Source organism: Amblyomma mixtum, chromosome 2, assembly GCF_055824585.1.
Source record: "Amblyomma mixtum isolate Tamu chromosome 2, ASM5582458v1, whole genome shotgun sequence".
NCBI lineage: Eukaryota > Metazoa > Arthropoda > Arachnida > Ixodida > Ixodidae > Amblyomma > Amblyomma mixtum.
The window spans coordinates 256,665,953-256,688,676 of record NC_143013.1 but is presented as its reverse complement, the minus strand read 5'-3'; the positions used below and the strand labels follow the sequence as shown (position 1 = coordinate 256,688,676).

Below are 22,724 nucleotides of genomic sequence, written 5' to 3'. Positions count from 1 at the left end.
TGGACTTAAGGAATCGCCGTCTGTTAAATACCTCGGAGTTACTATTACACACAATCTGAGTTGGGATTTTCATATTTATACAGTCTGCACCAAAGCCTTTAAATCTCTCTGGTTTATTAGACGCAAGCTTTCAAAAGCCCCCATGCACATGAAACTAGCAGCCTATAAAGCGTTGGTCCGGCCATGTCTGGAGTATGCCTGGTGTCTGTGGGACCCTTATACAAAGAAAAATATTTCCAAATTAGAAATGGTTCAAAGAACCGCGGCCAGATTCATCTGCAATAAATATAAGCGCACTGACAGCGTGACAGAAATGATTGATTATCTTGGTCTCGAGACACTACGAGCGAGGCGTTCCGAATGCAGATTAAAATACTTGTATTTAATATATACCAATATAATAGACATCAACAGTCATAATTTCATTACCCCTCACACACTACGCACAAGCTCGCGTTTTGATAACGGAAAAATGATTCATGAATATAGCCCCCTAAACGATACCTTTAAGTATTCATTTTTTCCGAGAACCATAGACGCTTGGAATAAATTACCAAGGAATATTGTCGACAGTCCCAGTGCGCAAGAGTTTGTTAAAAACCTGAAAATGCGGGGGTGAAGTTGTACTTGTATTGTTTCTTGTATTCTTGTATTCTTGTATTCTTGTATTCGTGTATTCTTGTATTCTTGATTCTTGTATTTGTTTTTTTGTGTGTCCACTCCTGCTTGGAGTCAGCCGACTCTGCAGTATTCCCAAATAAATAAATAAATTATCAGAAACAGTTTTGTTCGCAGAAGCAGATAGATGACTAGGTGCGAAGATCAGCGATGCGGGGTGTGCGGTGAATAGCATAATAGTCTCGCCCACACAAAAGCGCTCAAACAAGCACACGTGAAAAGAAAGTATAAAAAGTGCGTGTCACAGTCATCAAACGCATGTCACTTTGACCGTCCTCAAATGCAGTGTCACGCAGCTCCTATGCACACGAAACGTCCAGGGCGTTTCTTGGCAACACGACTACATGGCACCAGTGACCCCGCACCCGGGCTCTTGTTCCATGCGACCTAAGCCAGCGCGGGAGCCGGTGCCATTTATCTCCAGCGCCGCCCAGGCGGGGAAGTTGTGCACGTCGAACACCAGGGGGCCCAGGGTGTGGATGGTCATCAGCTCCACGGCGACGCACACCATGTTCATCGCGAACCCCGGCGCCGCCTGGAAACACGGCATTACAAATTAAGTGCGCTCATGCACGGATCCAGTGCCTTAGGTCGATCATTGTTCCTGGCCGAAATTTTAGATTTACTGCATTGATTCCGATTCACTGAGCCCAAGGCTGCTGCCACGCACATGAGACCACCATTCCAAATACTGAAAAAGTCTTCCTTGTCACGTGTCTATGTCTCAGACGACGCCATTTCGCAGCGCTGTGGGGGCCAAGAGGAGTTCAGCGTTTTCTCTTTCAGTAGAACGAAAGGTAGAAAGGAACCAAAATCACTGATAGTGAGGGCGGCCCACTGCCGATAGTCATTGAAATATTGGGCTAAGTCCATGGGTGCGGCTTTATGGTCTAGGAGCGTAAGAAGTGGGAAGAACACTTCGTCCCGTTCTATTATGATTCCGCAAGAAGTAGACAAGCCTGTAACATTCTTGTGAACTTTTTGGCGAGGTACAGCCTTTGCCAAAAGTAACCAGGCTGCATGGTTTGCCTCATCAGTCGCATATTAGAGCTATTATACCAGCCCTCAAGCTCAAAATCTCTGTACAGTAAGGAGAACCCCTGTCCTCACCTTCAAAAAACTTTTTGATCTTGAGGGAAGCCGTAAGAGTTCTACTATACAATTGAGAAGCAAACCATGCAGCCTGGTTACTTTTGGCAAAGGCTGTACATAGTGTTTCCTTTTGCGTTATAAAACACAAAAATTGTTTAGCGTCTTAGAGTTTTGTATATCCTTGAGGGCTCATGAATGGCAAAGCGCCTCGTGTAGCGAGGCTCGAGGTTAAGATGCAGAACAAGTGACCAACTTGATGGATCCACGCACCATGTCCCAGATCCGGAAGTTGCCCATCTCGTAGACTATGGCGTTGGGTGGCGTGGCCGCGGGCAGCATGAATGAGAACGAGCAGGCCACCACCACGGGTATAGCGAAGTACAGCGGGTGCACTTCCAGTGCCACGGCCTGCAGCAATATTTATACTCCGTGAGCTTCACTCAGACTTTTCTTTGTTCAGGAGACAATGATATACACCGGAAGTAGTAGTTACGAATAGAGGCATAATCAGTCAGCACGCAGAATGTGGATTAGTCGCAAACAGAAATTCTGGGCAAAAGCATTTTTCAGCAGGAAACCGTTTATGACCGCAGTTTTTTTCGTATAATGAAAGATTTCGATATAACAATCAATATATCAGCAGATCACCCGGCGGCAGTTGTACTTTTTTTCTATGATGTTTCTGCTATCGTCAAAAGCGTTCCCCGTTGGTTTTCTATGGCAGTCTTAACTTTGCGATCCGATCGATGGGAACACTTTAAAATAAAGATTTTGCTACATATGAGAAGAATGGTTTATTACCTTCAATAATTCCATAATAGTTTCTTACAATATTGTAATTTTTTCCGAGTTACTTAGATATGTTGTAGTATTCTGACGTATATGGAAACGCATTGTGCAACCGACGTACAGTAAGTAATCAACAAAAGATATGATATTTAAACGTTTCGAATTTAACTTTTTCACTGCACTAAACCTTGTGCACGATGTTTGTAGGAAGACAATGCTAGACGATTTAAACAACACTAACCAATGTTTATCATGCTATTAAGCCCCAATATTTTCCCACGGGAAATTTATTCAAGAACTGCTTTCTGAGCTGTGTGGAAGCATCGGCTATAATTTGTGTTTTTATTCGAAATTAAAGAGAAAAGTCCAATAAAGCCTTTCCACAACAACCTATATGTCGTCAGTACTTCGCATGCCAAGACTTTTCTGTCGGTCACTGCACGACGCCACCAAAGCATGAAATCCGCGAAGCTGTCAATGAGAAAGTTCATTCCCCACATCGCATACTTTTGTTGTTTTTTTGCTTTTTTTTCACAAAGTAATGATCCTAGCATTGACACATGGGATACCTGCCGAAAAAATTCAAGAAGCTTTATTTTTCAATGTTTGCTGTAAAGTTTGCGGTCAGCATACTATGAGCGACGCATTAAGGAGCAGCAAAATCATCGACGGTATACGCAGAGGAGCAGTTTGCCATCTGTCCTACGTTTTTAGCGATTATTACCGTCGGAGCACAGTGTAAACAGATAGTACTGAGAAATCGCTCTTGTTAAGTTTTGATAGGTTCGTCCCTTCGGTGCGATAACTGGTTAAAACAAATTGTTTGGCTGGTTGGTATTTTATGCTTACATTCACACAGCACGACGACGAACAGATACAACAGGGATACGCCACAAAGAACTGCTTTAAGAATCTGGATCACCTCCTCTGAGTTCTTCAGCTTAAAAGGTATATATTCCGAATGCCCGCGATGTTTTTGAGTGTTCAGCACCATATCGCATAGGGCAGCAGCCGGGCAAACTAGAGGCGTTTGTACAGATTTCCTGGGTTTTGCGTAACAAACAGAAGCTGTATCCTTCTGCAGAGTGATTCCGTTCTGGCACTGGTATCCACAGGAGGATGGATGCTAGTTAGGAGCGTCCCATTTGAAAATGGGTGGTGGCAGTTTCCACCATACTCGGCTTTTTTTTTTAATCCGTCAAACTTCATAGCATTATCTATAAAGTGGACATTTTTCTTTCGATTAATTCACATTTCAATTCTGAACTCGTTTCCTTAGTCACCGCTGTGCTTTCGAGCCATCAATCTGTTAACTGCTTCTGCTAACTGCTGATATTTGCTTTTTGCTAACGAAGCGCTTACCGCGGGATAACGATGTTATCCTGTGAAATAAAGTGAAGTAAATTTTTCTTAAAGCGGCTGTGTCAAAATATTGTTGACATTTAAAAAGCGTGAACCATACACGGCATAACTTCGTTATCCCAAGGGATGACGAAGTTATCCCGTGCATGCTTCACGCTGTTAAAATGTGAACAGTATTTTGATACAGCCGCTTTAAGAACAATTCACTTCACTTTATTTCATAGCCACCTGTCATATTGTGTTGAATCTTGGGGCTCTACCTATCCGACATAATTAGAACCACTCTTTGAAATTCAAAAAATAGCAATTAGGTTCGTATCACCTGCTAAGTACCACGCTCATACGTTGCCTCTGTTCAATTTCTTAGAGATACTTCCCCGTCATCTAATAATTGAACATAAAACTGCGATAATGGTGCACCCTTCGATCACCAGCAACTATCCTTTATCCTCAGCACACTGTCTCTTCACAATATAGATCACGAAGCGCTACGATACCTTCTCACTCCAAGTGAGCAAAAATGTGTATTGCAAAAAACTCTTCTGTCTGTAGGGACTAGAATGTGGAATGAAATCCCAATAGAAATAAAGCTAAATACTAACTTCTCTGCATGGCTGAAGTCGTACTATTGCAACAGGCTGCGACATTTTTACTCCTTTGAAAGTGTGTACCTTATCTGCGCTGTCTGCTGATTTATTTTCTGAACATTATGTGCATGGATCCCAACTAGCCTGCGAACTTAAGATCCAGATGCTTGTAGCAATCTTGTTTGTGTTGATTTTGGTTGTGATTGAATAAAAAGGAAATGAATGAATGAATGAATGAATGAATGAATGAATGAATGAATGAATGAATGAATGAATGAATGAATGAATGAATGAATGAATGAATGAATGAATGAATGAATCACCACAGTTTCCGGCTAAGTGGTGCCGCCTACAAGTGAATAGAAATATTATGAAAATGGGTTGGAGCGCAAACAAATATTTCGCGTTCCCATCGGTTCTGTGGTGCATTTCATTAGCGCTTTTTGCATAGACGCTCAAAGCGGTAGTTCAAATCCAGCAAATGCTTTACCATTTCCCCTGCGAGTGTTACTTTTTATGGCAGATTCTGAGAGGCTTTTCAGAAGAAAATTCTGTTTAAAGAGCTTTGGTATGGTCCTGAAGGTGAAAGCGGAAGTTTGGGTACTGAGTCCTCCACGGAATAACGCTGTTCTGTACATTCTCACAGCGTTTACGCGGCCATCCTGGCGGACGAAGCACTGACCATCTCGAAGATGATGGGCAGCATGATGGCGGTGATGGCCGTATTGCTGGTCACCTCGGTCGCCATGGAGGCGAAAAAGCACAGGGCACTCACTACCAGGAAGCTGGGAAACACGTTCAGGCCGCGCATCTTCCCAACCAATACGGCGGACAAGCCTGATTCCTGCGCCAAGCCACAGAGATACGAGCTTCTCCATCAGGCTGGGGACTCATTACTATGCGCGCTCAGCACTTTCATCACATTGGTGAGTATTAGCACTACATACGACTAATTATCGCAATAAATTTACAGCGCTCTTCTCAGTAATAACCATTCTGCACTTTTACATCCAGTCTCACATCATAGTCCCCAGATGGTTTTGTTTCTATTGATTTGGTTTATGGTGTTTAAGGTCCCAAAGTGACTAAGGCTATGAGAGACGCCGCAGTGGAGGGCTCCGGAAATTTCGACCACCTGGGCTTCTTTAACGTGCACTGACATCGCACAGTACACGGGCCTCTGGAATTTCTCCTTCAAAGAAATTCAACCACCGCGGCCGGGATCGAACCCGCGTCTTTCGGGTCAGCAGCTGAGCACCATAACCACTGAGCCACCACGGCGGCGTTTTGTTTCTATTACCGAGAAAAAAGTTTCAGCGCAGTATTCTGAGTGACGCTGATAAATTGTCTGGTATGCAAGTTTTGTTCTTTTCTGGAGGAGTTTTCATATAATGCACCTCAAAATTTCAAATTCTCACGATCTTCTGCTTTTGACGGAAACTGCTGTCACGGACGCAGTGCAAATGCAGCTGATGGCTACTGTTTCGAGTGGATGATTCTTTGATGAACACTACTAGCCTTGGATGCCTCGGCCAGCGTCATTCCCCCACAGATGATGAATATGGTGCCCCAGTGGATCTTGACGCTAGCCTCTTCCCAGGTGAGCAGTCCTTTGCTCTTCCGGCCTTGCGCGGGATCCTTGGGCACCACGAACAAAAGGATGCTCACCAGCACCGCGGGAACCGAGGACAGGATGTGCCTGGAACATGTATTAATGCCACGAGCATCAGCGAGCCTTGTTTTTGAGGCTTAACTGAGCAGCTCATGTAAGTTGTACCATAGAGCACGTTATAGGGGCTGATTTTTGCAAAACATGTGGCTTGACAAAGGAAATACAAAGAGGCTGCGGTCATCATCATCATCAGCTTGACTACGCCCGCTGCTGGGCAAAGGCCTCCCCTATGTCTCTCCAATTAACCCTGTCCTGTGCCATATGCGGCCACCGTATCCGCGCAAACTTCTTAATCACATCCGCCCACCTCGCTCTCTGCCGCCCCCTGCTACGCTTGCCTTCTCTCGGAATCCACTCCGTTACCCTTAAGGACCATCGGTTACCTTGCCTTCGCATTACATGCCCTCCCCAAGTCCACTTCTTCCTCTTGATTTCGACTAGGATGTCATTTGCCCGCGTTTGTTCCCTCGCTCACTCCTCCTGCTTCCGGTCTCTTAAAGAGACAGTGAGGAGAGGTCTATTAATACTTTTTATAGCAAAACCCGATAGTTCGGCATTTCATGGCTTTGTTGCCACTTGGCCGGCAGCGAAAGATGCATTTATTTCTAAGAAATTTGGATTCGAAGCTGAAAAAGTTTTTCCCGCCGCTCTGATTCAAGCCTGAGATTCTCTTATGACGACACAGGACTAAGTGACGTCAAACATGACGTGCACATGACGTAACGCAGACTCCGTGATTTCTGGCGGCCAGCATTGCGGCCTAGCAGCAGCCGAAAAGAAAGCTACCGCCGGCCGCACGTTGAAGGCATCTATCGGCTCATGCGGCCGTCGCTACCGTCGTTTCGTTTACGTTTGCACCGGCGTTTTGCCAGTGTTACGATGGATCCCGCTCTCGAAGTCGTCAACGAAGTTCTCGCAAATAGACACCTTTAGCATACCGTGTACCTTGTTACTGTTAGCGGAATACCGGGAGCCCGTCTACCGCCGGTGAGTAGGCGCTGATTGGTCCCGTTGCTGCACGTGCGTGTAGCTGCCGGGTACGTGGCGCCATCTGGCGACGTCAAGGAGATTTGCGCATGCATTGGCTGCGCCTCAGTAACTTGTGGCTTATCGTGTCGCAGTGTAGCTAGAACCATTGGTTCTAGCAACACTGTTTTGTCCTATGACGTCATCACGCTTGTACTTGCGAGTTTGGCCTGTGGCGGCGATACCTAGCTGTATTTCGGTTCTTGCTTTTTTCTACGTTACAAGAGCTTTGTTGTCAGTATGAGTGGCGTTTTTGTAATCAGGAGCTGGTATTCTGTCGATACAAGCCAACTTCAACTTCTCCTCAGTGTCCCTTTAACGTTCCACCTGTAATTTTTCATTCCATAGCGCGTTGCGTTCTCCTCAGCCTCAGCTGAACCCTTTTTGTTAACTTCTATATTTCTGCCCCATCGGTGAGTATTGCTAAGATACAGCCGTTGTATATTTTTCTCTTGGGGGATATTGGTAAATTGCCATTCATGATCTGAGAGAACCTGCCATATGCGCTCCACCCCATTCTTGTTCTTCTAGTTATTTCCCTCTCATCATCGGGATCAGCCGTCACTACTTTCACTAAGTAGACATATTGTCTTACTACTTCCAGCACCTCGCTACCAATTACGTAGCATCGCTACCAATTACGAACTAGCACCACCGTTCTTTTTAGCCCCTAGTCCTTTTTAGACGACAATTTCAAAATTAATAACCTGCATCTGGTGAAGCACAGTGGGTTATCATATTGTAAATGTCAAGCAAACTTATATGATTCAGCAATACGTTGAGTTAGGGTAGTTGGTATGGATTCATAATAAAACAGCGCAAAAAAATCTCTGCCTCTCCCGTAACCGAGAGTAGAGTAAGCATGAAATGTTTACGGGCCTAATGTCATCTCGGTGGACACCCGAACCGCACCGTACAGGAAGGGAGGAACGCCACCACCCGTTCAGCGCGATGCCTTGTCATTTGAACGCAAGGTTTTTTGAGGAAAGGAAATGGCGCAGTAATTCTCTGCCATCTCGGTGGACACCCGAACCGCACCGTAAAGGAAGGGAGGAACGCCACCACCCGTTCGGCACGATGCCTTGCCCTTTGAACGCAGCGCTTCTCCCCCGGATCACGTACGACAACGAAGTGCAACATGCAATTTATGTGGTTTTTGCACGCGTTATTAGAAATCGGAAATTATAATTCCGCGCGTTATCAAACCCACAGCTCCACTGATATCTTGATAAACATTGAGAAGGCACTGGCAGCAGTTATTTTTTGTCTCGTTTGGAGACCAACCAGCGCTTGCATGCCGGTCGCGTAGGAGGGCTTACGGAGTCTCGTTAAATCTCGCTAAGTCTCGTACGGTGCCCGGATGTTCTCGTTTCAGAGCCCGGATGACTGGAATTCAGTGCCCGGATGACTGGATTTCAGTGCCCGGATGACTGGAATTCAGTGCCCGGATGACTGGATTTCAGTGCCCGGATGACTGGATTTCAGTGCCCGGATATCTGGATTTCAGTGCCCGGATGACTGGATTTCAGTGCCCGGATGATGGCTCTCGGTCTCGGCGTGACGTCACCACACTGCCGACAACGGGGGCTAAAAGCATTTCATGCTTAAAACGACGGACCAGCAGAGGAAGGAGAACACAGGACGAGCGTTCTTCCTGTGTGCCCCTTTCTCTGGTCCGTTGTCTTTTGCGCGGTTTTATTATGAATAAGTTATATGAAGGTCCGTTGTCCGGTTCAGAATTTAAAAGGCAAGGTTTTTTGTGTAATGCCAACGAAAGCGCTTAACCAGTTATGAGCATCCGGCCTGTTTGTGAAATTTTCGAAGGAAATAATAGGTGTCAAGAACTGAAAGCCGTTTGTTGGTAACAAATTTAGTTTTATATTTTATCGGAGGAACACAAAAACAAAATATTGCGGCAGCAAAAAGTAAGGAAAAATATTTGTACATAAATCGCAGCTTAGAAAAAGAAAATCTGTCGAGTGACTGCTCAGGCGTTATGAACAAAGGCAGGCTATGTTGGACATCGTGAAAGTTCGGTTTATTTGTATTGCACGCGAACTTACACATCCACATACACATACACATACACATACACATACACATACACATATTCTTTATTTCTCTAAAAGAGAAAAAGGCCCCTGGGCAAAAAGCTACTTCGGAGTAGCTTGACTAGGCCCACGGCCCATTACAAGGCAGCAGGGAGCATACAGAAATTCATACATAATAAAGTACAGGGTCACATTGGATAAGCGCATAAATTTCGAACGCAAAACAGACGAAACATGTAAGGTTTTTTTATCAATTAAATCAAACTGAACACGACACAATATGACAGGCAAGGAGAAGAATAATTGAAATCATAATCAGACATGCAGAACACAACGCTACGAAATAGTTCTAAGCAACAGACATGAGTACAAAATAAGATGTTCACTGTGAGATAATGAAGTAGGGAAGCGAAATTTTCTGTTTATCAGGAGACACAGTGAGGATGTATAAGCATATATACAAACAATAGTTAAGTGAAAAAACTGTCCTCCTCCATACGACTGAGAAAATTTCTCATAAAAACATTTCTTTTACAGCCAGCATTCCCACACCACCATTCATTTGAATTAAGTGTGTTAAGGAGGAATTGCATCACTTAACTGAATTTGGCCGGCATGAAAATAGCAAATGCTTCAAGTACAGAATCCATATTGGATGTTAACTTGCGGGCTGACATGAAATTGTAGTCTCTGTAGCGGAATATATTTATGCCACCAGAAGAGGGATCGACCAATGTGCTGTATAGAACGTTCGACTGGCCTTTCAGATGCCCTCGATGACACGTCACGCAGTGTTGCGCGGGTGCGAATGTGTGAAAACGGCATATGTGCTGTACTCACTTGCCGTGCGGAAACAAGTTGGACCAGCCGGGTACGATGCGAGGGTTTTGCGTAAGCCACAGGAGTATCATGAAACTCATCAGGGCCAGGACGGCAGACTGGTGGAACCTACGGACAGGTCATTGCTAGCTACGGCAGTTTCTTCGCAAGAAGCCGTAGCAGCTAAGGCTGAACTACACTACAAATAAGAATTAGCCTACAAGGGAGTTACAAAAAATGAACTGCCCTCTCACATACTCCTAACAGGGGCATATATGGCATGACTCCGAAGCCTTGGGGTAGATTTTCATAACAAAAATACGAAAACAACGGTTAGCAACGGAAGAACATTCCTTCATGAAAACATGCGAATATCTTGCAGTTACTACGATTTTAACCTAGGTGTCAATCTCCTGTAACAGATAACCTCAAGACCTCCGGTGCTTCTTTTAAAACTCTCCTTAGATTGCGAACTACATCGAATTACTGTGCTTTCAGTTTAGAATATGCCCTTGGTGCGAACTGCTTCTTTTAAAACTCGCTTTAGATTGCGAAATGCATCGGAGAACTATGCTTTCAGTTTGTAATATGCCCCCGGTGCGAACTGTAAACATTCCTTACACTTAGTGGTAGAAACCTACCCGGAAACTTGGGCAGCATAGGCTGCCCGTAAAAAGGAGCACGCTGGAGCAGTGTTTGCTCACTTTATACTCTTTTATAAATAAATCATGTTTAAAGTGTAATACACGAGTGGTGCGCAGAAAACAGACTCACGTCATAGGCCCCAGCTGATGATAGCGACTCAAGAGCGCCAGCTTGACTCGTTCGCGAATTTCCGCTTCACTGCCCCTCGGTCTGCAACCAGAGTGAAGAATATAAACGATGCGGTGGACTATGTCGGTCTTCTCTGCAACAGTAAACACTAATTCATTTGGAAGGTATGGCAGCGCGCTCCCACTTCTCTTACGTAAAAGGGTCTGCGATTGTCACTAACAGTGGTGCAGCCAGCTACTCACGATGTACGCCGGCTACCTTACAGTCGCGCTTGCCTGGAAGAATTTCTTGTGAATCCCCACTGGTTACTAACGTACCCGGCTGTATGTTCAGAGAAGACATCGGCCAGAGCACTGGAAAGCATTCGTAGCTACTTGCGAATAATTATTTTTCTGATACACTTTTTGATCTCAGTGCTTAACTAGGTCACAGCCGGCCACGCGATGTACTCCGGAAAATTCATAGCAGTACCATTTCTCTGATACAATGAAAACTGAGTTTTATTTTACTACTCGCTGTTCCTTGGTGCCAACTACTTAGTGTGAAAAGGGCGAGACAGTTTTTCAGCCAGTGTGAACTGAGAGTGAATTGAGCAGGATGTTCGCAAATGATTGGAATCAAATGGCACAAACGCTACCAACAATGAAGTTTGCAGACCTCAGAAGTTAAAAAAATGTCTAGCGGTTACCACGCTTGCAATATGCGACATTCTGCAACAGCCGTTTGCAAGACCCACATAGCGCGGCACGCTACCGAAGTTAGCCGTGGCTGTTGCGCCCCGAGATAGCCGGCCAAAACCGAGGAGCGGCGGTCTATGCTGGCGCTACTTTGCGGTGCTGTGCAGAGAGGGCGCCACAAATCCAGACTTGTGTGTCTGCTCCAGAGCACCGTGCTCTAGTCACCTCTGCTCGCAGGCGAAGCGCCGCCAAGCTCTCCTCCTCGACTGCCCTCTCACTACATGTGCCTATGCCAACACAACTGCATAACCGGTAGCCCTTCATAACAATACCTCTTCCCACCTTTCCATCTTCCCTCAAGGAGCGATTTAGGTGCCCACCGAGGAGTTATACAGTTACTGCGCCTCTTAACGCGACAGCGATAAGGGCCCCGTGTCGCAGAAAAACCGGTGTCGTCGTCGGCGGCGTTGGCCGTGAGAGAAAAATCCCAGATGCATTAATTAATAAATAAAACCGAGGAGGAAATTGGCCGAGTTGGGGAATCGAACCAGGGCCTCCGGAGTGCAAGGCGAGCACGCTAACCACTGCACCACGCCAGCTGAATGGTTTCGAATAAACAAAGGCGCGTCTAGTGGATACGGGTGTTGTCTTAGAAGGGTGCTTTAGAGACATGTACTGTGGTGTTCATGCCTTTCGGGTGCGCACGGAGATATGAGAAACAGGCGTATTTCCTTTCCTTACAACCAATTTTCATTTTATTTTTTCTTCCCTTACGGCGCGGTCAGGGGATCCACCGAGATATGAGAGACAGGCGTCGTTTCCTTTCCTTCGGGTAAGGCGTCCGGATTACCAGCTGGGATAATCTTCGAAAGCGCAGAGAGGCCAAAACATTAGAATCCCCCTTTAACCTCCACACACGGATGACAGAGCTGAAACAGGATGCCCAGGCATTCACGCAAACGTTAGACGCCACCCCCGAGACTCCCGTTGTAGATAGTCGCTTAGCGCACCTAATCCAAGCTCAAAGTAATACCTCACACGCTGGAAAACCCAGAAACAGAATCGGAAACTTAAGCTAAAATAAGCGCAACTACAAAAACAAATAGAAGAGCACCGTGCCGCACTCAGTAAATCTAACTGGCACCAATTATGTGACAGATTACGAGGTAATCTCTCCTCCACCAGGGCCTGCAATCTTCTACGGCTTATGATAGACCCCACTCAATCTAAAACGCAAACACGGCTTACACTCAAAAGACTTACCCATCAAAATCGACAAAATCATCAAGCACTGTTACGCCAACTTCAATCAACTTATACCACTGTGGGCCACGCTGTATCATATCCCGACTATGTAGGCTCCGATCAACATTCCCTCGACGCCCCCATTATGGAGGTTGAAGTCAAAGCAGCCCTTATTAAGCTCAGAAACTAAACCCTTGGGGAGGACCATATCACAAATGTCATCCTCAGGAATCTAGATGACCGTTCAATTTCCCTTCTTACCGACTACTTCAATGAGTGCTGGGAAACGGGTGCGCTACCTGCTGAATGGAAGCACAGGAAAATAATTTTCATTCCTAAACCAAATAAGCCAATTAATGCCCAAAATCTCCGTCCCATTTCGCTGACTTCGTGCCTGGGCAAACTGTTTGAGCATGTCATCCGCACCCGTCTCACGCAACACATGGAATCCCATGGACTCTATTCCCATACTATGGTAGGATTCCGAGCCCATCTCTCGACACAGGGCTCCCTGCTGCAGATTTCACACGCTATCCTCAATGACATGTTACATCACACCAGAGCAATCCTGGCAGTCGACCTCACCAAAGCATTCGACAAAGTTACGCACGCCGCCATCCTGCAGGGCATCCAAGATCTGCAATTGGGCCCGAAGACCTACAACTACATCCGGGCCTTTTTAAACGGCCGCACCGCCTCCCTGCATATAGATGATATACAGACCCCCTCCTTCACGCTTGGCAACATTGGTACCCTGCAAGGGGCGGTGTTATCTCCCTTCCTCTTCAACCTCACCCCCATCCCCCTGGCCAAGGCTCTCCGCCGCATCCCGCACTTAGGACACACACTTTACGCGGATGATATAACGGTTTGGACCACATACGGCTCGGATGGCGACATAGAATCGACCCTTCAGGAAGCCGCCACAACTATAGCTACTCACGCGGCAAATATTGGGCTTGAATGCTCCCCGACAAAGTCAGCACTCCTCATAATCCACCCGCGGCGCGTCCCTAACTCCCCCATCACGATTTACCTGCATGACACTCCCATATCGCAAACACCTACCCTCCGCATTCTTGGCCTATATTTACAGGACACGGGGAAAAACAACCTTACCCTGAAAGCACTAAAACAGTCCACTTACTCCGTCATCCATTTAGAAGGGTTTCACATTCACGAGCCGGTCTAGACTAAGCAGACAATCTCAAGGTGCTGCATGCCTTTGTGCTTAGTCGCATTCTTTACGCCACTCCTTACTTGAACCTCTCCTGGGCGGATAAAATAAGATCAATGCTCTAATCCGCATAGCTACCAAAGCAGCGCCAAACCTACCAAAGAGCACTAGCACGGACAGGCTATTAAAATTAGGAATGCACAACACTATACAAGAACTTATAGACGCACATCGCTACACACAGTAGCTTCGTCTGGCTGGCACGGAAACCGGACGTTATATACTGGATTCTCTGGGAATTCGCATACCCGCACACACTACGGACTTCATCTCTCTCCCTCGCGCCATACACACCGCGCTTATCCTCAAACCCCTTCCTAAGAATGTCCACCCTGAATACCATCAATCCCGCCGAGTCGCACGAGCCAAGCTCTCCATAAAGAATATGGCACTTCAGAGGACGTGCGCTGGGTGGACGCCGCGTGTGGTCCAGACCGTTCAGTGGCTGTGGCTTACCATCCAGCAGCCTCCCCACTTACCCATTTCATAGACCCCCCTTGTACCCCGGAAGAAGCAGAGGAAGCAGCTATAGCAATAGCCATTGCCGAAACCAATGCGGCTTATATAGTTAGCGACTCAAAAACAGCCATTCTTAACTTCGCCCGCGGACGCGTCCATTCCCCCGCGTGGCAGGTATTGAGAACGTGCACCCTAAATTCCGATAGGCGTATTGAGCTCGTGAGGGTGCCGGCTCACTCTGGCAATCCTGAAAATGGGGCCGCCGATAACATAGCCCGAGGACTTATTTGCCGGGTAAATGGTGACCCCAGCCGGGATTTCTCGAGGGAGCGGGCACACACGTTCTCAGAACTGACTCAACAAGCACGCCTTGCCCGTCGACTCTATCCCCCTCCCCACCCCCGCCTATCCCACTCCCAACAAATCCTCCGAAGGCGACTCAAGACCCGAACTCTTCCTGCCCCTCAGCTTCTATCCTACTTCCGCCATGTTTCCCCAGATTGCACTCTCTGCTTAGAATCGCACGCCAACCTGGACCACATCCTCTTCGGCTGCCCTGCCGATCCTCCCCCGCAGGGACAGCCCGCCATCGGTACATGGGAGGAATGGGAGGCCCTCCTTGTGTCGCAGGACCCGGACGCGCAACTTCGCTGTGTGAACCGGGGGGCCAGTGCCATGGCCCTACGTGGCCTGGACACATGCGCGTAATGTGAGGGCTGTGCGGTGGCCCTGAGACTTTGCACGGTCCAAACTCGCTTGCGTAATCAAGTTTTCCATCCATCCATTGGCAACGCTGCAACACGCTGTCGCGTCCCACACTCAAAGACAAAGCTTAAGCGCCCTCCAAATTTTGTTTCCCTCAAAAACCAACTGGTAACCGTGCCCTTAATTAAACGCTGCCTTATTAATACTGCGGTGAACGGTTGTTGCTACATCAGCAATGTTTCATTGCTTTAGTTTAGCCGGATAAGGCTGTTAGATGATTAATTCACAAGACCGAGTAGTAGCAACCCTGAAACACGGGACGCTTACAACGAACAGGGTGAAGTAGCGTGTTTTTGCGCGTTTCCATTGACAACAGTCAGCCGCCACCTACTACAAAAAAAAAATAGACGTAGAACTCCATTTCAACAGCGCGAATGGCGAACTTGTGCTTTTAAATGCAAGCTTTCACCATCACCGCCCCCACCACCAAGTTATGCAGCGGCATCTTGCGTGGGATGTGCTTTAACTAGAACGGCGTGAGATCTGTGAATCGAATGCAATTTGTTTGTAGTTCGTTCGTGGAATATCGCTCTCTGCGTCATGCGTTAGATTCCAGTTCATGTTAACGAATGCCGCGGAGGAAATTTCCTGTCAGTGGTTTACAGTACTTCGAATTTGGGTCCTGCTTCTAGAGGCGAGGTATTCGATGGCTAACATCAGATGGCAAACATCAAGGAGAGTACATGCTCCCGCATACTCACATTAGTCTGGCTACTCTCCGCTGTATGTAAAGCCAAGCCAGCATGGTGCACATCAGCATAGGTGGAATGTTGTACGCCATCCACGACAGAAAGCTGACGTCGTCCTGTAGGAAGAGCCTGCAGGAACACATGCAGCGATTTCTTGGGCCTTTCTTTTGAAAGTTGGCAATAAGCAAGGCTTGAAATATTTCAAAGAACAACACTGGCGCATGATTGTACGATTGCCTTAGCGATTGTACGATTGCCGTAGCGAAAAGTCATAATCGAACTTTATTGGCTTTAGAGCCGTTGACATTATGCCATACGTCAACATTATGTAGGTTTTATGCGTTGTTGTTGATGACAGTTAAGCACCAAACAAAACGCGGAATTTTGAATTCAAAGAGAGCAATGCGGTGTTTGTTTTGTGGCTTATGGCTTATGGGGTTTAACGCCCCAAAGCGACTAAGGCTATGAGGGACGCCGTAGTGAAGAGCTCCGGAAATTTCGACCACCTGTGGTTCTTTAAGGTGCACTGACATCGCACAGTACACAGGCCTCTAGAATTCCGCCTCCATCGAAATTCGACCGCCGCAGTTGGGATCGAGCCCCCGTCTTTCGGGTGACCAGCCGAGCGCCATAACCACTGAGGCAGCGCGGTGGTTTATAGATCGCCGGTTCTAGTAGTAGTATGGTAGTATGGTCACTGGTTATGGTAGCTATGGCAGTATGAACGTGTCCTCATATGACTATGGCAATTGAGTACGTGGCCTTGACCTTGGCGCTTTGAGACAGTGGGCAATACATCGACAATGACCTTCAATGCCTCGCAAGGTCACACCGAACTTAGCTGCGTGGTGCTATGGCCCAAGCTGGTATTGGCGGCTGGGTAAGTCAGCTTTAAAGTTGAACTTAACCTTGACATTTGATTTGAGACAGTGCAGACAATACTTAATACCCCTGTCAAGCGGGTAAGTTAAGTGCACTTACGGTGAGTGTCACTCGCTGTAAGTGCACTTTGTCAAATCTAAACGTCGAAAGTGGAGTGCTACTCGCAAAAGAGTGCACTCCGGTTGGAGTGCGTTCAAGAAACGCCCTTTGAGGGAGGAGTGCGTAACCTCGACAGCAGCGTCTTTGGAAGCACAGTAAGTATGGTGCATAAAAAGTACTCACACGTTTATTTCACTTGCTATAATACTGTTTTTAAAATTATTTCTTCGTTATAGCTACAAGCAAAGCAACACAACAAAGGGACGCGTATAGATGCAACACCGCAGTACGCCGCCATCTTGTTTGTTGACAAAAATCCGGATGTTCTTGGCTGGTCTTGACTTCTCATCAATTTCTATTTGTTTTTCTTTGTTAGAAACTGCTTAACCTCGTTTTGTTTGCGCTATCACGTGAAACAGTCAGTTTTTTTTTTTTTTCATCGACCTCTTCAAAAATTGCGCTTATTTCGTGTCGCCACTTTTTTTTTACTAAAAGGGCACTTTGCCTTCCCATTTAGCACCGCGAAGCCTGAAGTGTCACTCGGGATACCGAAGCGCACGCCACGTACTTGTGAGCTTGACAGGGATGTAACACAGCTATCGCTCCTATACATGTTCAAGCCACGTCTTGGAATCAGCGTTCGGAGGCGCGTCTTAGTTTCATTACTCAGTGCGCAACGTGCAGCGAAGTGGAACGCTCACGATTAAAAACTAATGGTTTCACTGCGGGCACAGCCAGCTCAACAAGCTTTGGCAGCATTGCACTCTGCGTGAAATAGCTTTGAAGAGAAGTTTATTGGACTCATTATTCATACAAAGGGACCATAGTCCCTCACAAAGACAAAAACAACAAGGCAGCGACTAGTGGCGCTCGGTACAAACAAGATATGAAACAAGTACACGACGGCGAATGTTGTCGCCCTTCACACAAAATCATTCACAGCACAGAATGTTCAAACGGTCCATAATGTCCAGGCATCGCGGGGGCAAGCACGCTCACTAAATACGATGAACGCGCACCGACACCGAGCACCACACACTCAATACGGCAGGAGCCGCACCGTCGTTAAACGTGCCCTTGACCTCCCCATCACTACTTCAAACAGCCGGCTTATGGCTCTTGGGGTGGTGAATACTTTCCGGGAACTCCGGGAGGCGCACCTTACAAACCAGTACACGCGCTTGTCGCTAACGGAGTCGGGTCGCCGCCTTCTTGCTCGACTCCATATCCAACACACCCCTCCAATGGAAGACAGGTTTCGCATCCCGGAACTGTGGAGACGTGCCCTCCACGTGCGGCCTCTTCCAGCAAACATGTCACATGAAGACCATAATGGTCGGCGCCTGGCACGAGCGGAAGCGCTAGCCCGATATTATGGCAACAAAACAGGTGTATACTACGTGGACGCCTCCGGCCCTCACCACGGGGGATGGTACACGGCCGCGGTAGTTCACAACAGCAACACAGTTAACAGCCTAACTTTCAGAGCCCGCAGTGCAACACAAGCAGAAGAGGTCGCGATTGCTCTCGCGGCCTCACATTCCAATTCAAAATACATAATCACCGACTCGCAAGGGGCCTGTCGGAACGTCGAACAAGGCTGCACTCCCTTCCTAGCCTATCGAATATACCAAAATTGCATACGGGATACGGACCCCGCACACCGTTACCTCATATGGGCCCCTGCTCATCAGGGGTTGGCAGGAAACGAGGCAGCAGACGCAGCCGCCCGCGCGGTCTCTCACCGGGCTGTTTTCTCCTCCCCGTCCGATCAGGAGCCCGATTTTAATCCGGTCTATACATTCAAAGATATTACAACATATTATCAAAATTGTCATCGCCTTTACCCTAGCCCATGTAAAGGCCTGAAGAAGGCGGATGAGCGGCTCCTTCTCCGCCTTCTCCCCAATACATTGCTGTGCCCGGCAGCGCTAAAACATTTTGACCCCTCCTTTAGCGGCAGCTGCCCCCACTGTAGTGCAGTGTCTTCTGACACTTATCACATGGTGTCGGCCTGCCCCTCCAACCCCGCTATTCCCCCCATCCCCATCCCAACCCGGGAGGACTGGGAGGCGACCCTGCTCGGCTGCCAGGACTTACAGGCCCAACAAGCCTTAGTCGGGCGCGCCCGGGCGGCGGCAACCGCCACTGGGGTCCCATACTAGGGACCTCCACCTAGTGTTTGTAAGGATCGGTCCCTTACGGGCTGATCCAAACATACCTCTCATTCGTAATAAATGTTTTCACCACCACCACCACCGTCACGCGGCCCCCGCTGGCGGCGATGAAGCGGGTGCTCCACCGCCGCAGGAACTCGTCTTCTGGGAGGGTCACATGATCTAAACACGCCTGTGAAAACAGGCGCGCCCGAACCCTCTGCAGCATGGGGAACATGGCGCGTTGAGGCCGGCCCTGCAAGGAAGCGACGCCTCTCTGGCGCCACAAAACAAAGGCCCCGACGCACAGCAAGAGCCGCACAAATGCGTCGCGCGGCTTGGTGTGCGAGTCGAGGCTAACAAAAAATGGCTGAGGCTTAGCTAAGGTTAAGCCTAGTCAGATGCGAAGCATATTGACGGCTAGGCTTCGTAATACATGGCTTTCCTTGGTTGAATACTTGGTCATTTTAATACAACCGCTAGAAGCCTTCGTCGTGGGGGAAGACAACGGCATGGCTACAGCGGAACGCCGACTAACCCCGAGACGCGCGTTGGGTGAGCGCCTGGATTGCCACGGAAGCCGCGTCCGCCTGCCCGGTGGAGCGAGCGTTTCACCTATACGGAGTGTGAACGCGCGTTCGAAATGCGCGGGAGTGTGACGTCACCATACCACGTGATTCACACGGCGTGCAACCGCAGCGACGGCACAAGTTGGAGCCCCGTCTGTCATCTGTCGTGACGTCATTGTGTCACATGGTGTGACGTCACCATACCACGTGGTCTGCACGGCGTGCAACCACAGCGACGGCACAAGTTGGAGCCCCGTCTCTCATCTGTCGTGACGTCATTGTGTCACGTGGTGTGACGTCACCATACCACGTGGTCTGCACGGCGTGCAACCGCAGCGACGGCACGAGTTGGAGCCCCGTCTCTCATCTGTCGTGACGTCATTGTGTCACGTGGTGTGCACGGCGTGTAACCGTCACGAAGGGCTTGGGTTACCTATTGTAATATGCTTCGCATAAAAACATGCGCGACATCAGCCGCCAAAAAGTGCGCGCTACGACGCACTCAAAAAGCGCGTGTTCGAGGGTCTCGGTCGCACCGCACTGGGGACACCGAGAAGGAGCGATGCCCCACGCGGCGATGCGGACCCCCGTTGGGAGGACTCTCCAGCCTCTCAGCCAGCCGAAGTCGCGGACGTCTGGTGGTATCCAGTGCAACGTCAAGTCTCGCCACCGTACCCGCCTGCTCCGCTCTAGCTGTTCAGGTGTAACCTCGTGGATGGCAAGGAGCTCGCAAACGCAAACAAGGCGGCCACCATAGTCGGAAGGTTTGAGATATCGGTAGCGGTCACCTGTCTGATTTATTATCTCGCATTCAACAGAGAATGGTGCGATGGCTCCGCTAGCATATTTAACTAATGCATTGCAAATGTGCTAGATGAAGGCTGTTGTGAAGTCAAAATGAGCGTTCCCTCAAGGCACTGCACCAAAGTGTTAATAAAGTGAATAATAATTCCCATTCTTAACTCTTCGTTTTCTTTCCCTGGTGCTGCACCCTTCGTCTCCACACCACCCTCGTACTAGGCCAGCGCTTTCATTCTCACCACATCGCCGAGTGCGCGGTACAGCTTGGTGCTCCACCCGCCGGTGGTGGCGGTAAAAAAAATTGCCGACCATTACGTCACTTCCTAATGCGAAATTTGAGCGCAGCTCATCAGCTGTTTGAACTTTTCGATGTATTGAAAAAAAAGAATTCGAGCAAGACGTGTATGTGCATTACAGACAACTTATTTTTCACATATATTCCTTCTTCAAGAAACACTCCACTAACAGCTCTTAATTACCATGAAGGAAGCTTTGTGGTCGGAGAAAGAGATCGATATATGCTCGACTTGCTGCACCAATGTCAAAGCCTCGTTCCCAAAGGCGAGGTCTATGCAAGTATTTCGCGAGGCAGCCGCGGATCCAAAATCGAGAACGGCTATCAGAGACTCCGCCGGGCCTGTGAACATTATCTTGCAGGTGAAATATCACCTCTTGCCTCCCAAATTCTAAGACGCGCTCCCGCCGATCCAGCTCGCACAAATGTGATCTGGGCTCCTGGCCACCAGGGTCTACGAAGCAATGAGGCCGCTGATGCGGCCGCCCGAGCGCTCACACACCGGGCTCCTCATCCTAGCTCTCTTGGCTCGGAAGCTCATAAACCGCTTCTGCGGTTCCGCGAAATCTTAATTCGTTACTGTGACAGCCAGCGCCTCTACCCTGCACCTACCAAAGGGCTGAGTAAGGCGGAGGAGCGAACTCTGCGGCGCCTGCAGACAGGAACTCTTCTCTGTCCTGCCATAGCAAAACACTTTGATCCGAACACAGATGGGCGCTGCCCGCACTGTGGAGAGATCTGCGATATCTTTCACATGGTGTGGGCGTGTACTCAGAATCCTCAACTTCCCCCTTCCCCCACCCAAGAGGCATGGGAGGCTGCCCTCATGAGCTGCTCCACAGTGGAGTCCCAAAGGGCTCTAGTAAAGCGGGCGCGAGACGGGGCCTCGTCGTGCGGTGTCCCGGACTAAGCATACAGACCATGTAGCGGGGTCTTGTGACCCCCAAACTGTCTTTGAGTATTAAAATTTTTCACCACCACCACCACCATGGTAGGCTTTACGAGCGAGAGAAACGTGGTGTTCTCCCGCATAATCGGTAAGAAATTCCTGTTTTTTATATCTACACTAAAGACCCCATCAATCTTGCCACCCTGGCAGGTGGCAATTAATGGCTGATCGCGAGAGTTCGCTCACCGTTGTCAGCGCTAACGCATGCAGCCTGCATCCCTCTCTGAGCACCCCCCTATAAGCGCGATTGAGGCGCCCGCTGATCCAGGGACCCAGTTATGCGCATTTCTTTTCCTTAAAATGATAGGAGTGTCAAACCTAACCTTAACGCCAACGCCAACACAATAAACGCAGACGGTCGCATCGAGGAGGCCTAGGAGGCGACCCTGCTCGGATGCCACGACTTACAGGCTCAACAAGCCTTAGTCGGGCGCGCCCGGATGGTGGTGGTGGAGAAAACATTTATTAAGGGACAGGAGGTATGTTTGGATCAGCCCTTAAGGGACCGATCCTTACAAGCACTAGGTGGAGGTCCCTAGTATGGGACGCCAGTGGCGGTGGCCGCCGTCCGGGCGCTCCCGACTGAGGTTTGTTGGGCCTGTAAGTCGTGGCAGCCGAGCAGGTCGCCTCCCAGTCCTCCCGGGTTAGGTTGGGGATGGGGGAATAGACGAGTTGGAGGGGCAGGCCCACACCCTGTGATAGGTGTCAGAAGACACCGCACTACAGTGCGGGCTGCTGCCGTTAAAGGAGGGGTCAGAATGTTTTAGTGCTGCCGGGCACCGAAATTTATTGGTGAGAAGGCCGAGGAGGAGCCGCTCATCCGCCTTCTTCAGGCCTTTAAAGGGGCTAGAGTAAAGGCGATGACTATTTTGATAGTACGTTGTAATATATTTGAATGTATAGACCGGATTAAAATAGGGTTCCTGATCGGGTGGGGAGGAGAGAACAGCCCGGTGAGAAAATGCGCGGGCGGCTGCGTCTGCTGCATCGTTTCCTGGCGCCCGGGCGGCGGCCACCGCCACTGGGGTCCCAAACTAGGGACCTCCACCTA

General features: G+C 48.6%; 1 protein-coding gene across 1 annotated transcript in view; it reads right to left on the bottom strand.

Moving 5' to 3' along the window:
* Positions 1-775: 775 nt before the first annotated feature.
* LOC149363642 (solute carrier family 13 member 2-like) overlaps positions 776-22,724 on the bottom strand; it is a 43,263-nt gene continuing 21,314 nt past the window's right edge. Inside the window, exons 7-13 of the mRNA XM_089568582.1 lie at positions 15,935-16,051; positions 10,851-10,931; positions 10,098-10,205; positions 6,027-6,207; positions 5,191-5,352; positions 2,041-2,178; positions 776-1,213 (exon numbers count right to left, since the gene is read on the bottom strand). Coding sequence (XP_089424708.1) covers positions 1,019-1,213; positions 2,041-2,178; positions 5,191-5,352; positions 6,027-6,207; positions 10,098-10,205; positions 10,851-10,931; positions 15,935-16,051 — 982 coding nt within the window. The 3' untranslated portion in view covers positions 776-1,018. The remainder of the gene's footprint in view (positions 1,214-2,040; positions 2,179-5,190; positions 5,353-6,026; positions 6,208-10,097; positions 10,206-10,850; positions 10,932-15,934; positions 16,052-22,724) is intronic.